Source organism: Pyxicephalus adspersus, chromosome 1 (genome assembly GCF_032062135.1).
Source record: "Pyxicephalus adspersus chromosome 1, UCB_Pads_2.0, whole genome shotgun sequence".
Classification (NCBI taxonomy): domain Eukaryota; kingdom Metazoa; phylum Chordata; class Amphibia; order Anura; family Pyxicephalidae; genus Pyxicephalus; species Pyxicephalus adspersus.
Genome location: NC_092858.1, coordinates 37,779,768 through 37,797,559, shown reverse-complemented (window position 1 = coordinate 37,797,559; position 17,792 = coordinate 37,779,768). Strand labels below are relative to the sequence as shown.

General features: G+C 37.1%; 1 protein-coding gene across 1 annotated transcript in view; it reads right to left on the bottom strand.

Annotated features, from left to right (window-relative positions):
* Positions 1–1,708: 1,708 nt before the first annotated feature.
* Positions 1,709–17,792, bottom strand: part of FIGNL2 (fidgetin like 2) — a 55,429-nt gene continuing 39,345 nt past the window's right edge. The window contains exons 2-3 of the mRNA XM_072406929.1: positions 7,156–7,258; positions 1,709–6,396 (exon numbers count right to left, since the gene is read on the bottom strand). Coding sequence (XP_072263030.1) covers positions 4,214–6,396; positions 7,156–7,159 — 2,187 coding nt within the window. The 5' untranslated portion in view covers positions 7,160–7,258 and the 3' untranslated portion in view covers positions 1,709–4,213. The remainder of the gene's footprint in view (positions 6,397–7,155; positions 7,259–17,792) is intronic.

The following is a 17,792-nucleotide window of genomic DNA, read 5'->3' as shown; positions in this document are numbered from 1 at the left end:
ATGGTATAACCATTCATTAGTTGAGCATCCCCATTATCAAATGTTCAACACACACTTTAATTAATTGGAATCAAAGCATTTGTGGATGATGATTAGAAGGCTTGGTGATGATTAGAACCACCCTTTTAGGTTCAGGAACCCAAACAAGAATAAAATCCATACTGGCACTATATGATTTAAGTATGCTTTCCATACAAAAAGTCACTATTATGATCACATTTTAATCAATTATTAATGATGTAGTAATATTTGAATGTATTAAAACTTTTCCAGGGCATGTAAAAGGATTACTGTGCTTCAGTTACGTGTTTCATCTAAGGCTCTCCAAAATCTTTTTCTAACATCTGCAGCATTTAATGATTAACCAAAATAGCTATCTCTGCTGTGAGAAAACACAATGTCTGTACTGAGATCAATGAGACATTATTAAGACTTAAGACTGTCTGTACATTCCTTTAGTGGCAGTCACTGAGACGGTAATGATGCTATAAAACCAAAATACAAGCAGGATATTTTGTGAAGAAGAACAGTTTGTTATACCATAATCCCCAAAGAAAAGACATAACTAACTGGTTGGCTGGGGTGATCATAGAAGTGGAAACTCCAACTCATTTACCCACAGGCAGCCTAAGTTTAAATCTTACAGCAGTTTTACCATCGCGTAATTAAGCAGAGCCGGAAGAGGCATTAATTAAGACAAAGACCTGTCTGTAATGGATTTATAATCCTTTTGGTTTATCCAGGGTTAACCACTGAATTAAGTGTTGTGTGGTTTTCACTGATGGCATACAGTTCAGGATAGTCTGAAAGTACAAGATTTAAGGAAAACTCTGAATATAAATGTGTCTATAATTCTAATGACAGATTTGTTTAGGGTTTTCAATATAACCAATGTGTCCTACAATTAAACCTATTAGATGTGCAGACATTTAGGTGCCCAAATTATGGTCCTGAAGGTAGATTGCTATTGTAATCGGGGCTGGATACATCTTAAATTGCTTTGTAGGGTGGATCAGTTCTGCAAACAATTCCAGGAGTGTTCATTTTTGTGGTCCCCACAGCACCTAATTGTTCCTCTGCCTGACCTTATATCACTGTCAGAGTAAAGGTGTGCCATAACAGGTAGGAATCAGGGAAAGCTGAAGAAGAGCACAGACACTGACATTTTTGAAAGTGGTAGTTACCCAGTAGCTGACCAGTTCTCTGCAATGAAGCAAGCAGCAAGAAATAAAAGTAATCTGTCTTTTATGTAGTTATTTATAACATTATTATAATACCACAGTATTGAAAAGGAGAAAGGATCCCTTTTAAGTCACTATTGACTTAGTATTATGTTAAATAATACACAATACTTGTGATCCTGGAAAAAACGTTTTATGTCTCTAAATCATCAAACCATTAGAATAATAGGCAGGGTATCATTAGAATACAATTGAAATTGATTTTTTTTAAACCAGAACTTTTAATTTTAGAGCCAAGGTTTATTCAGGGATTCTGTGCCAAGAAACAGAATGATGAATGGGTCACCAACCACCCAATAAAAAGGCTATGACTATTGTCCATGGCTTTCCAAGAAGTCATCATCCCAATTATATTATACTGCACTCATTTTTTATCCAAATCATTCATTTTTGTTTTATATACACATTACATTGAAAACCAAATGTTGTACTGTACAAGATGAAAATATGAGCTTCTTTGGTGTAAATCAAAATTAAAACAAAGTATAATTTTAATCGTTTTTGTCTTGAAACTGTATTACAGACATAATGTTGAAGGCAAACAATTAAATATGTACTATAAAACTAATAGAACTCTTCTATTACAATGTCTCAAAATATTATTCACTAACAAACTTTGGTTTAAAGAGAACACATTTTCACATGAAAATGAAGCATACACAGACAGACAAACAAGACCACCAGTGATCAGTAAACATTTCTTACAGGCAGGTGAACACTGTGGATAGAAAAAAATGGATGTATAGGACTGTGATTTGGCATTCAGTGTAGGAGTGAACAGCAATCTATCCCTATCGGACTAAACACTTTGGTATTTTACATTCTTCATATATATACTAAAAGAGTTCTTTGGTCATATAAAAAATGCTGCTTTTTAACATTGTTCTAGCAAATGAATGCATTGCAACATATGATAAATAAATTAAAGGATGCACCTATCTATAATGAGATAAAACTTCAAGTTTAATTTATGGTTTGATACAAAGAGGCATTAAATGATTAGAGAGGTTCTCATATGAATATTGTTTTTTAGCTACCTTACCTCGTGGATGTGTTTTTTTCAGATTTCTGCATCCCCCTATTGCTTACAGAAAGCATGATGTCTATAAAGAATTGAAAGAAAGAAATGTTACCCTCACCTCCCTAGTGGCTAATGTGTCCTACCTATCCTCCCTGTCAGTGTCTTTGGCATTCAGCACTTCCGGGAGTGTCAGATACCTGACCCCCTATAACACTACAAGTCTCAGCAGTGCCATAGGGGTGGGAGGACATAGCCATGGTGAGCAGAAGGGGACAAAGATATCCGAAAGGATGCATTATAAAGGAGGTAAGACACACCAGCTGTTCTAGAGGTGAGTATAAAAGCTCTTCTCCTAAAGAACCTTATAGTTTGAGATCTTTAGAGATCTTAAAAAGTTTCCTCAATTTAAAATGGGATGACTTTATGATCCTGCAAGTAGCCAGCTGCTCTAAAACTGGAAATGCCTTTCACATGAATATATTAGTTTATGTTTTTGCATCTTTTTCAGTAATTAGTCAGACATAAAGCAACTGGTTACAAGGCAGGCCCAGGCAGTCACTGCAGAACACTGCATGGACCCCCACTGACTATGTTAGCAGCTGTCTATCTGAAATGGAGAACCTCTTTAAACTATGGCCATCAAAGTGCAGCATTATTGTCTTTATGCTTCCTATATGAACGGTAGGTAAGCCCACACATGGGTCACCACTATGACTGGTGCACATTGATTTTAGAACATGTGACCCTGGTAACTACACCTTTATTTGTACTTTGGATGTAGATTAATTCTTACTTTATATGAATTTCCATTTATACAGGGCAAAAACATTTAGTAGACAATCGTGAGGTATTTGTTTGGGCAATAGTGAGGTATTGCTCTGTTTCCAGTAACCCAAGAAATGTATATCACAGCTGTAAACATTCTTCACATAAGTAAAAACGCCTATAAAGTTCTAACAGAACTCTCAAACACAGTAAATACTATATTATAGAATCCAAAAAGTGGTACTGACTATGTGTTCCAACCTCCCGTGCTATAAACACATTACTCCAACACTACAGTAACAAATGTCATAAAATAATATTAACAATAAAAAATAAGAACAGGATAAAAACCTTTATGAGCAAAACTGTTCCTGATAATTGGTGTGAAAGAGATTGGCAATACATTCAATCCTGGCAATAACTTCAAGTACTTATATGATCTCTAATTCAGCTGAATTGTTGAAAATGTTGAGTCTCAAAAACATTCATTTTGGAAGTAATTTTCCTGAGTATTTAGAAATAAACATGAACACATAAAAAAGTAAAAAAAAAAATTACAAATGGTTTCTAATCTTAGCTAGTGGTGTAGTTTTCATTTCCACCCCTTCTTAAGCATTGTATATGCATCCCATTGCTGTTTCTGGCCACCTAATATGGGTCAAGAGTAAACTGGGATCCCCAAAGTGCCATAAAGGGCTTTTTTTTGTTGTTTAGGATTTAATAAAGCAGTTGATCACAGATAATGGAAACAAATCCTTGAGATTATGTGACACCTGCAGGATACCAGAAATTCCCACTAACCAAACTACTGTGGCACTGCCAATCTTTGGCAATAAATAGTGGATATCCTGAGTACAGTGAAGAGCTACTTTTCCTTTAAATTTGATAATGTGATTCAAATAAGAAACAAATAAAATGTACAGGTTTTGTTTTCTGTGAAACATTCAATGGAGCTGTTAGATCTATACAAATACGTATGCATATATGTACCTATATACATATGCACACTAAATAGATGCCATTACCTTGACATCCAATCATCACATTTAGGATTAACGGGAAAGAAAAAAACAATTAAGGTTTCCACTCAAGCTGAAGACTCAACACACGCACCCACCTTTGAAAAAAAAAAAAAAAAAAAAAAAAAGGCCAGTGTAGTGTCAACACATTTAGTTTCATTCCACAGTTAGTGTCTTGAGCCGTACATTTTATTCCACTCCACATATATGTCTAACTGTTTTTGAGAGGTACCGGCTCGTTGTTTACAGAATGCACCCTCAAAGTCTTTGTATGATGTAGGTTGAAGTTGGCCTGAAATCCCATGAAGATGATTGGCTCCAGCTTGTTGGCATAATTGAATTAGCTCATTTCCTGAATAGCCCTCAGTGTGCTGGACAAGTAGGGCCATTTCCCTTTCACTAAGGCAATAGTTTTGTTGGGCCAAAGTGTGGTGCAGGATTTGCCTTCTCGCAAGATTATCTGGGGGTGCTACGTAAAACCGCCTGGCAAACCTGTGGTGAGCACCTTTGTCGATGTCATCCGGTCTTTGAGATGTGCCAATGAAGATGATGCTGTCATCAGATGAGGTAGATATGTTATCCAAAAAGGAAAGCAGTTGGGACTTGAGATTAATCAGGTGGGAATTATCCTCACTCATATGAGCAGAGAGTAAAAGATCTATTTCACTAATAAAAACTACAGCTGGTTGATGACAGCTGGCCATGAAAAACACAGTCTGCAAAATCTTTTCACTTTTGTTCTTCCACTTTGAAACAAGTGTGGCACTGCTGAGTTTCAAAAATGTGGACCCTAGCTGGGTTGCAATACACCTGCTTAACAGAGTTTTCCCTGAACCTGAAGGACCGAATAATAAAATACTTTTTGGAGGTCTACTAGCTCCAGTGTAAGCACCAGGTCTTAAAATGGGCCATACCAATTCTTCTTCAATTGCAGCTTTTACTGATACGTGGCCAGCAATATCGGTCCACTGCACTGAAGGGCCACAGTCAACAATTTCATTATTGACAATTTCTAGAATATGTGGATCCACATTTTTTAACTGATCCTCAGATGAACTACAAAATACTGGTGGTTTCATCCCTGAAATCTGCATTCTTTGTGCAAATACATGTCCTTGATCACTACTTCTTCGCTCACCGTTAACGACAGGTGGTGTGAACTTTCCAAATGCTTCCGGAGGTCTCAGAGCTGATTCTTCATTGTAAGTAGGTGAGATCATGGCCTTTATTGGTTGAGCACTATATTTTCCAACATCTTCTTCTGCTGGGCGTTTTCCTGGCTTAAAGGGCACCTGTGGAGTTTCTCCATTGCGACTAAAGCCATTTCCTCTGCATTCATTTGGAACACCATCAGTCATCTGAAATGACGACTCTGAGGTAGTCTTTGGTTGCTCATAGCTGTATTTTCTATACCTGCCTTCACTTTCCTCTGCCGTTGTCATGTCAAATGCTTTCCTTTTTAGGGAACCAGGTGGTTCTGTGCTCAAAGGAGTAACAGAAATCGGTGCTAAGTTAGAACTTTGGTATGTGTACCCAGAGACCACAGGAGGTCTTGATGATGTTGTGTGTGGTGGCAGCGGAGTAGGTGCAGCAATACCTGAAGGCAGGTAACCAGAAGGATGTGTAGGATGCATTCCACCATATCCTGGTTGAGAAGGGTAGCTGCTTGAGCTATAATTGTATATTGTGCCTGAAGAGCTGTATCCATGGACCAAAGCTGGTGATGCATGGGTTGGCTGAAGTCCTGAGCTATGTAGAGATGATGGGTGGGTTGGTGGAAGTGCTGCAGGGGTTTGATTACAATATCCAGATGAAAGGTACGTGCCACTGTAACTTGAGGTATAATCTTGTGGTGCCACAAGCCCACCTGCATTGGGCGCTCCACATGTACTACCAGGATAAAGTGGATCGGGGAGGTTACCGGGTGCTATGGTTGGGCTTCCCAACCCGATATGTCCATTTCCTGATTTGGAACCAGCCAAAGTTTCATGCAGGGGATTTACAGTATATGTACTTTCAGCCCCATGTGGCATCTGCCAAGGTTCAATGTCCCCCTTCTGTCCATTAACAGGGCCAAAGGCTCCATCTGTATAACTACTTAGTGGGCCTCGCTCATAAGGGGAGTCCAAGACACCCGAATACTTCTCTGCATATCTTTTTAACAGGTTAGATGCAGTCAGTGCAGATATATCATCGTTTGCCCAAGCATAGTTTAACCTCTGCCGACTACTTTGGTACAAATCAGATTTGTGGGCTGGAGATGAAGTAGTTGAGGACACATCAAGGTGCTGCTCTGGCCACTGGTTCAGGGGCTGGGCATGCTCTGGTGTCCAGTGCATCTTCAGGAGAGCTGTAACAAAAAAAAAAAAACGCAATCAAGATGGATTCTTGCTTTGGAGATTTTAACATAGCATCCTAATATAATCTTAATCTTACAGATGTAATAATTTATGTAGTATGACAACAATAAAAATGTGTATACAGTAAAAGAATGGGAGTATAACACAATAGAAATTAGTCCAGTTTGTCAGCAATAGAAGGGTATATCAAGATTTAACAGGCAACACTGACTATCCCAGCAACCCTGTTGGCTCTCCACTGGTCAGCAGAGAGCTGTTCCACCAAACTTGAAGTCCATTGCTCCACCATCCTAATTCTAGAATCAGCAAAAAACTTGGCCAAAGTTTTAATTCTTGCCTACTAAATAGAAATGGAAAAAAAAGAAGTTTTGTCTATACCAGTATACTAACTGTAAATGATGTTTTAGATTCTGGTGAAATGCTAAATAAAAGCATTAAGAAACCTATTTACTCACTTATTATTATTCAGTATTTATATAGCGCCAACATATTACACAGCGTCCATTTTCATGTCACTAGCTGCCCCTCTAAGGGGCTCACAATCTAATGTCCATACCATAGTCATATGTCATTAACACAGTTTAATGTCAATTTGGAGGAAGCCAAATAACCTAACTGCAGTTACAAATAAGTTAGAAACTTTAAGCCATTTTTAGAACTCTTTGAGGAACATCTGAACATATTTCCATAACATATCTCTGCTAAATGCATAATTAACATGTCCTAATGGTATAGGGAAACATGCTTACCCATTAAATCAATATTTATTTTTTCTGGCTGAAGTGCATTTCCTGAGGTAAACGATCTGCTTCTAAATCATATATACTTTGGCGTCAGCTGCAAACCACAAATCTGAGGGGGAGAAAATAAAGAAGTTAATACTTCTGTACAACTGAAACATCTAAGGATTAGAGCATATGTTTGCTTTTGATACATGTATACATATTGTCATACCATTACATCTGCAAGCATCATGACTGTAGGAAAAAGATGATGAATAATCATATGTCATAATATCACAAGTTTTGTATGTTACTCTTTAAACTGTAGTGTGCTTCAATACAGTCTTTTACTGGAACTATATCTAAGACCCCCCAAAACTGAACTACAGGAGGTGCCCCCTCTGTGCTAATCATAGTATAGGAATTATAATATTGTATTTAATATGATATTTTTTAAAAAGGTCATCAATACAAATATATACATGTCTTTGTTTTGCAGATTCACACTGTTTTCGTGACCACTGTTACCAGCATAGAAAGGGAAATCCAAACTTTTCAGCTCGTTCACACTTGCACTGCAAACCACATAGTTAGGCACTTTCCTAGGCATAGAAAACTGCTGCTATGTGCCAGGAATGGCAAACCACATCACAGGTTAATGTGTTTCACGTGTTGCCCTTGCATATGTGGTGCTGTGTGGTCTTTCCTCCAGAAGAAGAAAAGTAACTGCACAGCTGTAAGCAAAATATCACTTCCAGGAACCATGCTGCACCCCAATTTCTATGCAAGGGCATATCATAAAGTGGTTAAGTGGGTAGGAGCGTGGTTGAGCCCGCAGTACAATGCTGCTGTCAACCACAAGTCTGAAATGGACCTCATAGTTGTAACTTTTAAAGACAGGAGGTGAGGAAAATCTGCCAAATCCTGTTCTTGTGATAAATATCAAAGGTGGGATTTTTTTATCACAGTGTCACAGAATTTCTAGGCTTTCAATATACTATTTGGTTTACAGGAGAACAGTGGTGGAGAGAGCATCTCCAATAAAGGCTTGAATACTGCATTACAGCTCATTTGTTTGATCAATAAATTCATCTGGTGGGAGGGTCAATCAGGTGTGTCCATGTGACACCAAAAGTAGAAAGAACATTGGTGCCAGATGAGTGGACTTGTAGACATAGGAAGACCTCAGTCTACTAACGGGAAACCAAAGGACATGGAAAGGTCTTGTCTGTATAGATAAGTCAGCTACAGCCAAGGTACACAATACGCCTGATTTAAAAAAGCTCTAATCTTGATGGACTTATGTCTTCTTTCACCCGAAATACCTTTATAATAATTCATTATAAAACTCACATACAACACGATAACTAATGTGTGAAAGTTGACTAATCTGGGACTTTTTTGTGTTTTTTTTTCAGTTCGTGTTTCTGTTTCCTAACAGGGAACAAACATTTCTAAGAATTGTAGTACAAGATTTGAGGATCGAGTTTATTGTTTCCCAAGAAATGTTTCTTACAAATATCCTATGCAGAACAGAATGTTGCTTTCCAATTCATACACACTGAACAAAGCAAGTAATCAAAGCAGCATGAAGAATGTTAATCACACATCAATGTCTGCAGGATAAGTAAGTTTAATTGCACAATTTTTCTGCTGATCAGTTTCCCCAAGCAACTAATGAACAGAGACAAGATTGAGAGCCTTGCTGAGGGCAAAACAAATTCCAAAATTTCAACAGCGCTGGACAGAACCCCCCCTCCATCACTTTGTTGATTATATTACAGGCATATAGCTCTCTCCTTGCACACAAAGTATTTCTTGCCCTCTGGCTAGGCTGGTTTTCTCAACATCTGCATGAGCAAGTCCCTCCGGACCTATTGTTGTCCTTCTGTGTATTTTCTCCATTGCCCATTTTTTTTTCTAAAGACCATAGGGGATAGCCAAACTAAAGGGGGATGGGGAAGTGCCCGTGTACTATTCACTGGCAGTGCAGCTTTTAAGCTACTTTGTGGCTACAGCACAATTAGATTACCTAATGCTTTAATTGACTTATGCAGCATCACAGATTCCATTTTGGATATCAAACCTACACAAGAGGATTTAAGCAAGAGCGCGGCGAGGCTTTATCCAGCACGGACCACCGTTTACTTGCTATTATTAAAAGTGCCATGGATAGGTAAACGGTCATTAGTGATGGCAAAGAGTTTTATCCGTATGGATCCTTTTTCATGAAAATGAGGAAAGGTTTGCCTATTGAAACTTCCTCTCGAAATGCGTGATGATTTAATGCAGAGTTAAATCTTTTTATAAAGCGGCCTCAATAGTGCCAACACCAGGACAGCACAAAACAAGAGAAGTTTTAGTAAAACTTAGGCCTCACTGCAAAACACAGGGGGAGGATTAACAAGGGAAACGCTTACCGGTCACGTCTAACAGGATAAAAGATATGTGCTAATTGATTACAATGGGGAGATTTAAATTGGTTACATTTTATGTCACAAATGTTTTTGGTGCTTTTTCGACACAATTAACAACTTGCATTGAGATTTTGAATACATTTAGGGTAAACGCTAGTCTGCAAGACATTAATTTAAAGCTAAGCATAAGGCAAATGTTTAAAAAAAAATATCAAGCAATGCAGTTAGATATTGATTATAAAATCATTAAATATGTTTAAAAGCAACCAGATTAGGTACCCCAACTTTATTTTAGACATTTGCAATCCCCTGTATAGCAACACTGAAAGAAGAAGAGGCAGAACTTGGGATCAGTCAGGTGTATGCATATGTACTGACAAGACAGAACAGAGAGATAAACTCTATTGCTGCTTCTTCATGGTCTAATAGCAGGCAAGGAGCCTGCTGTGTTGTTTAGGGTAGGTAGGTCAGAGAACTAGGATGGTTGTGCTTGTATTGCGGTTGTTTGCCACTCATGGATCGGTCAGGACGGAACCATGAATGATGTCAGAGGACCTCTGTACACATATCAGATTCTTGCCCTAAATGAGCCTGTTCATTTGAATTGGATGAGAATCCTCTGACTTGTATACATAGTCTTAGAGCTGTATAAAATTTCAGGATGGGTTGACCGAGCTGACGGGATGTCATGATTATCAGTAAAAGAATAAAGATTATGGCATGCCTACAGTATTTGACACTCCTGGTGGATCATTTTAACACTTAATGGTCTTAAATAAAACATAACCTCAAGTTGGAATCACAAAATAACTTTTAGAATTTATCATAATTTTAGTAGTCAGTGGAGGAACAACTTCTTGCGTTGGTGGTCAATGAGAAAATGCCACATCTGAAAAGACCATTGGTGGCATGCCACTGACTATGCCCTGTGATGTTGGCCAAAAGTTTCACAGGCACCAATAGGAGGGGTCAGTCTCCAATAGTTTAGGAACCCATAGCAATTTCTGAAGAAGCCCTGACTAGCCTGACTATGCTAGGATTTCCTGAACATAACCTCATGTGAATAGATCTTGGTTTCAAACAACTGGCTTCCTAAATTGTCTTATGGATGCAACTGGAGCACCACAAAGTGACATACATCACATGCCCATTGTAATTGCAGTACCCAATAGTGACGATTGTGTCTTGATGTTGATAGGCTTTCATAATATATATCATGCTTTTATGCACTGGGGTCTGGAGGATGTTTTGGAAGCCTAAATGAATAGGATCACACAAGGAGGATCTCCACATCTGATGACATTTCACATTTCATTACAATGATGTGGTTTTGCTGTAAAATTTGTAGTTTAACTTAAAAAATCAAAAAGGCTTTTAACTGCATGTTAAAATACAGCCTGCAAATCACAGAGGGACTTATCCCAGACGATTTTTTTCTTTGCGAATTTCTTGAAGTATAACCTGGGGCTTATTGAAGATTTTTATAAGACCTAAACAACTTTTGATAACCATCTTGGAAACTTTACTGACATTAAAAAGTCGCTGTCTTCTTGAATCCACAATGGGGTGACCTAATGTGATCATTTTACATACAAAAATTTGTTCAGTAGAGTAATTTAATTATGTTGTCTAATCTTTATATATACAGAACCAATTATGATTATTTCTTTTGAAGTTGATACTTATAGATACATATTCTCCTAACAATAAAGATGGATTTACTTGCTATTAACAGAATAGAAAAAAAATCCTACATACACACAAAAACGTACAAACAGCCAATAAAGTCCTTTAGATTTCTTTTAAATGGGGTATAGACAGTGCTTCCATTACCAGAAGTCCCAATTCTCTACATATACCATATCTATAATAATAATAGTAATATCTTTGTGGGGTATTACTGTCATATAATTAATATATAATACAGTCAAATATAAGCCAAGTTAAATCAGTTTGGTGTCATAAATAAAATAAATTACTCTCAAACGCATTACTTGTATAGTATGAAAGAATTAATCAGGTCCAAATTGTGACTTAAATATTTCTCATTGATTTTACAGCTTTATTTGAAACATGCAAGCTGTCAAATGATTTCAGTACTGCTATAGCTGTAAAATCTTACTTTTTTATTACAACGACTTATAACCATTCTCCATGTGTGTGTGAATGAAAAGCAGATGGCCTAGGGTAGAAAAAAAATTAGTGCTCCCTTTATTGTTCACAACTAATTGTATCCCATACTACAGACCTTAATTACACATGAGATCTCATGAACATTATACAACGGAAGTGTACCTAACAATTTTTTGTTGAGAACTTCCCTCCCTAGAGAATATAGTGTAAGTGACTACCAGGCCTTAAATGCCACTAAAAAATTACTTATTATTTATTAATGTTACATTTTTTTTAAATTGAAGTTATTGCAGGAAGATGACTTTTAGCCTTAAAAATTGGCATAAGGAATCAAGGGTATAGCAGTAAGTTTATCTTTACCCCTCCACATAAATACACAATTAGGTTTACCATGACAATTTTGCATTTAAAATCAAGGAGGTGCAGGGTTCTAGCTTCACTTCTCTTATCTTTGGCTGTTGGTTGACCGATAGCTAAGTCACTGTGCCTACAAATGTACTTATGTTCTACATAATTCTAGATCCAGGTTGCAGGCATAGCCCTCTGTAGATCTCAGAAAGTTAGTAGACTTGTAGTAAGTTTTTAAATAAAATATCAACACATCTGCAAAGTTTTCTGACTGTGCATATATCACCAGATATTTCTTCACAGGGTAATGTGCAATGCATTAAAGTATTGAATGAGCTTGACAACACACCAAAATGTCCAAAAAATGGACATGCGGCACTTTTTCTGATACAATGCATAGAAGTGCATTACTGTTCCTTGTGGTGTTCTGCAGCAGATGACCCCTGTCCTTTCATTCTTTGTGACATTCAAACTCTATTAGTTAGGATTTCCAGCTACTTCTAGTTATAGAAGGCCTGGTAGAAATACTTTACTGATACACAATTTGTGCAAAGACATACAATTATAAAATCATTGGTGGCTTTGGGGTGAATTTTCTTCTCCTTGTTGGATGAAGAGGTATGAGGATTTCTTATGGCTTGGCAATATTTGCCACTAATAACAGAAATGTCATGTGGACACAATCCACCTTTAATCTTTGGGTTGGACTTTAATTTTGAAATTACAAATCATTTTTTTCCCTCAAACAAAAGAGGTTTTATGAGTTCAAGATGAAAGGAGCTTTCAGCAAGACTAAAAAGCAAAAGTCTCTATTGACTGTACTCTAGAAAATTGTCAGTACATTTCTGTTCTTGCAGACAAGTAGAAGGAAAAGAAAAGTCATTTATCTGCACAAAAGGCTCCACTTACAACCAGCCAACAAGTGATCTGCACTTCTCTTCCTCAGTTCACGTAATAAACAACCTTTGACCATGCCCCTATTTGCAATTTCTGTAATAAAGGATAATACTGTTTTCTATCTTGTTTCTGAATGTTTTTCTATTTCAGTGGTTTTGTTTTTTTAATGCCCATTACATAAGCAATTTAAGTTTTATACGTTTGTATACCCATACTGATGGGTGATACTACATATCTGAAAATGCCTGCTCATATGAAGATCTGAGATCTGATCTGAGTTCCCAATGAAATAATTAGAAGGCTTCATGTTCAGGTACTTGGAAGTGACAGTGATGTCGATCAAAAAATTTATGGCTCCACATTCACTTTGGCATCTTGATGTGCATTTCATTAAAGCATCCCTTGCGCATAAGTAGGCTGGCAAAGCACGCAGAAAAAGAAGACTTACACCATTTTGGCAATATGACATTGCACTAATATGTGTTGTGGTGCTCTGCAGACTTTTTGCTATTACTCTATATTAGTATTATTTCTGACTGGTGTCTTCCAATATCTTTACATAGCGTTAAGGTGTAATTGTAAATAAAATATGGATTTTGCTTTGCAGATCTGGGTTATTTATTTCCATAGCCACCAACATATTACACAGAGATTTACAAGGAATATTTACAATCTTATCTGGATTTAGAGAGCCTATAACCAGCTAAGCTCAGGTGAGTTTATAGACGGAGCTGTGGGCTGAGATATAGAAGAGATCTGATATAAGGAATCAATCGGTAAGAGCGGGAGGAAAGATTCCACATCCTCTCTACATGTGCTGACCTTCTGCACCTTAAACCACATCTCCTCACTCTCCGTATCTGGCCACTATTATCAGCAATTCTACTCCAACATCAATTTCAATTTGCCTTCTATCTCCTCTAGCACTTATATTACCCATCACAGGAAAGAAATTATTTCCTAACTTTCTGAAGTGCTATTCGCATTCTTTCCATGTGACTACTTCTCTCCATCAACTTTTTTTCCCCAGCCGAACTGAACGTCAACAGTGTATGAAATATGTACTGTGTATGTGGCTTCTAATGTGAGTTACTAATTCAATACCATCCAATTCCAACTGTAATGATTATGGTTTGGAAATAAAGAAGAGATTCTGATTTGTGAATCAGATAGTGATTAAATCAGAACGACAATTAAATACTTACCTGCCTAATTACAAACTTTTCTATATTGTACACTGAGCTGCATAGCTGGTTGCTGGGAAGGAATGAACTCCGGTGTGCATATCAAGAGGTACTTCATTAAAGCCTGGCTTACAGAATGGTCAAAAATCCTGATCTCAGAAGAGGATGAGGATGCCAGCTGTGAAGCAAAGGTGAGCTTAGATAAAAATTGCGAACCGGCAGATAAGTTTATTTTATTTCAGAAGAGAAATCCCCTGTTCTTCGTTAAAGAACCTGCCTTCTTGCAATGTTTTACCATTTAGGTTTAGTTTTGCGTTTAAGTAAAACAAAGCAAGTCACATAATGTGCTCACTTACCAAAAGAATAACACAGATTTACTTTAATTATCCAGACATGTGCACGTATATATGAATTGGGGTGCAATTAGGTTTGTATTGTAATGCAGTGCATCATATTTCTGCAGTGTCATGCCATACATTGCATTAACAGGTGTCATGACACTATACAATAAATAATATGATATATAATCTTTTCATTTTACAGGTGTTAACAAAGTATCTTACAATAAACTACAGATAAAGGCCAAAGGTTTTATCCTATTTCCTGAGTTCAGTATATTATTCTGATACTTAACTCTACCATGCATAGGGCAGGATTAAATTATGGGTGCAGTAAAACACCCAATAACTTGATAAATAGCTCCAGATTTATTAGAGTGGCTTCAGCAGGACATGTATGAAGTGATACTGGAAAGGCAGCTGAAGACATGAAACAGAAAAGAAATATCTTAGGAGAAAAAATGTATATTGGTATCACCCCACACACTTCAGGTAATGAACACCAAGTGTTTATTAGTAAAGAATGTTCCAGTACCAGGCGTAGATACAGAGGCAATGGTTGTCAGAAAGATATATTATGAGAGACAGAGGCACGAGTCCTCAAACTTTGTGAAAGTCAATATATTTTACCAAACCCACTCTTGAGCGACATAATGCCACTAAGACTGTATGCATGTAGATAAAGGTTGGCTGCAAAGTGATTCCATTGCAAATGCAACACAGGATATCAAAATGATGAAAGCAATTATTTGGTCTGGCCGAGAAGCAACAGGAAGTGTACAGAAATCTCTACAACCTGAGAGTATTCTCCTCTTAGACATTTGTCACCGGTGTCCCCATTGGAGAAAGGAACAAAGCAGTTTGGTGCACATCAAACATTCTTTTTCTTGTGGGAAAGCATTCATCTATACTTAAAAATTAATTTTTCCTTCATGTTTTCTCTGTAGAACCTTTTCACTTGAGTTGGCTTTAGCCAATCTGTTCCATCTACAGACCAGAAGTAAGATTCCAAACAAAGCACACAGTCTGAAGAAGAAGACATCCAAAGGAACTCCATCATGTAGTTTGGATAGTGTACTGACTATAGAAAGTTACAATATCATGTAGATCTACAGGGCAGATTCTTTATCACGATATTTGTAGATTTGCAAGGAAGTGAAATCACACAACTGTCAACCAGAAGAACCGTGGTTTCTATTTTAGATCTGCTGTGTTTATAGTCATTAGTGGTATTTTACAGACAAATGAGGTGGAAAGATGAAATAAAACAGAACAGCAGCTTGACAGGTGGACACAGAGTTTCACGTTCTTTACAAAACGTGAATGCATTTTTGGAATAGGACAGATGTTTCGATGCCTTTTTGGGCAGTGTGAGAAAATGCCTGTTCAGTGACCAAATGGCAACTTGGATTCCCACCCTGACTGCTCGTCCATTATCCACCACTGAAGACAAAGGACAGACAGAACATGGGGAGGGGAGGATACTATTGTTCCTGTAGGCTCCTAATTATGGAAATCTTGTTAATCTATTCAGCAGCATCCTAAACTGATCTTTTGTTCCTTACACACTTAACTTAGTGCAACAGCTACATAAGGGCGATCTCCACAAATCAAACATACACGGGAGAAAGCAGGCATGTTGATGTCAGTTATCCCTTATCTCTATCCAAAGCACAAAGCAAAATTTGGGCTCCAAATATTTGCTCATTGCCATCAAGCAATGACGATCCCAGTGGACTCCATTCCTCTGCGGGCAGCAGCTGTATCTGTGTTCACAGTATGTTCGTCTCTGGAAAACCATTTTCAAATAACATACATTTCTGAAATGGGATTACTGGTCAGGGGGCTTTTTAAGAGTAACAAGGTTAAACAGACATGACATAAACCATAGATATCCAATTGTCCCTTTCCAATTTGCTTTTAAGAAATTAAAGGATGTGTACCAAGGCTTTGATTGACAATACTTATTTTATAGGTTTTCAGGGATGAGCCAAAAAAAAAAACAGCAACATTTCTAATTTTTTGTGGGAATGGAATTAAATGTATATTACACCAGATCTGTTAGTTTGTCCAGTATAGGAAGAATATAAAATTCTTCTTAAAGAAACAGAATAATAAAATTTATATAGATATATGATATCACAGCTTAGAACAAATATCTACTTTTCTTAAGCATTAATAAGAATAGTGATTACCAAAAATCAATGATTCAATTCAAATTCTCAGCAGAAATAATTAATTGCTTTTAAAACTGTAAGTAGATATAAACCCTAACTAGATGACATTATGTTTGTAACTATGTACAGTAAAAAAAACATTAATTTTACTTTTTTAACCTGAACTCCAGCTCTTACTTTGAATCCACTTGGTGTCTACAGGTATGCTGTATAGCGGCAGTTCAGCACACATATTCGTTTGGTTATACATGCCAAGTCTTCTGAGACCTTCTACGGAAGAACTTTAGGCCAACAGATAGAAGCTGTTCTTGTATAGCCTGAGCCTATATTTGTGAACATTTAGTTTATGTATTCTGCAAATAAAGTCTTATGGAAATTTTATCTCAGAAAACAAGTATCGGGTTAACCCTAAAAAGTATTGTAAACTATACAAATTCTAGTAGCAACGAGCATCACAAACTTTAACTGGCTGGTTTGTTTTTTAAGCCAGTGCTTCCCTACAGGATGGCCACAGATGGGCAACTTTCCCATCATTAACAACAGACCATTAGACATTGACAAATCCACTATGAGCAAAACCCTGCACAAACTTCCCTTATTAAGCCAGTAGGTGAATGTGGCACATGGAGGTAAGTCCTCAAGTGAATGTGACACAAACCACCATACAACAAGGGACAGCCAAAGATCAGATATTATATTATGACCATCACATAGCCATATTGTTGCTAGCAGGGCATAACTATTTTGCAGTGCTTGCATTAGACCAATCTGTGCATATTGTGTGGATATATTTATTTATTTCTAATTCTAAGAAGGTACATATTGCAGTATATACCATAGATAGATAGATAGATTGATAGATAGATAGATAAATAGATAGATAATGGATAAATAGATAGTAAATAGATAGATAGATAGATAGTAGATAGATAGATAGATAGATAGATAGATAGATAGATAGATAGATAGATAGTAGATAGATAGATAGATAAATAGATAGATAGATAGATAGATAGTAGATAGATAGATAGATAGATAGTAGATAGATAGATAGATAGATAGATGACATGCTCCTACGTTGTAGCAATGATGACAACAGCCAAAGACACTTAGCGTGGCCTGCTGCCAGACTTTTTAGTTGCTGTCACACACTATAATTGTTGACTGCCG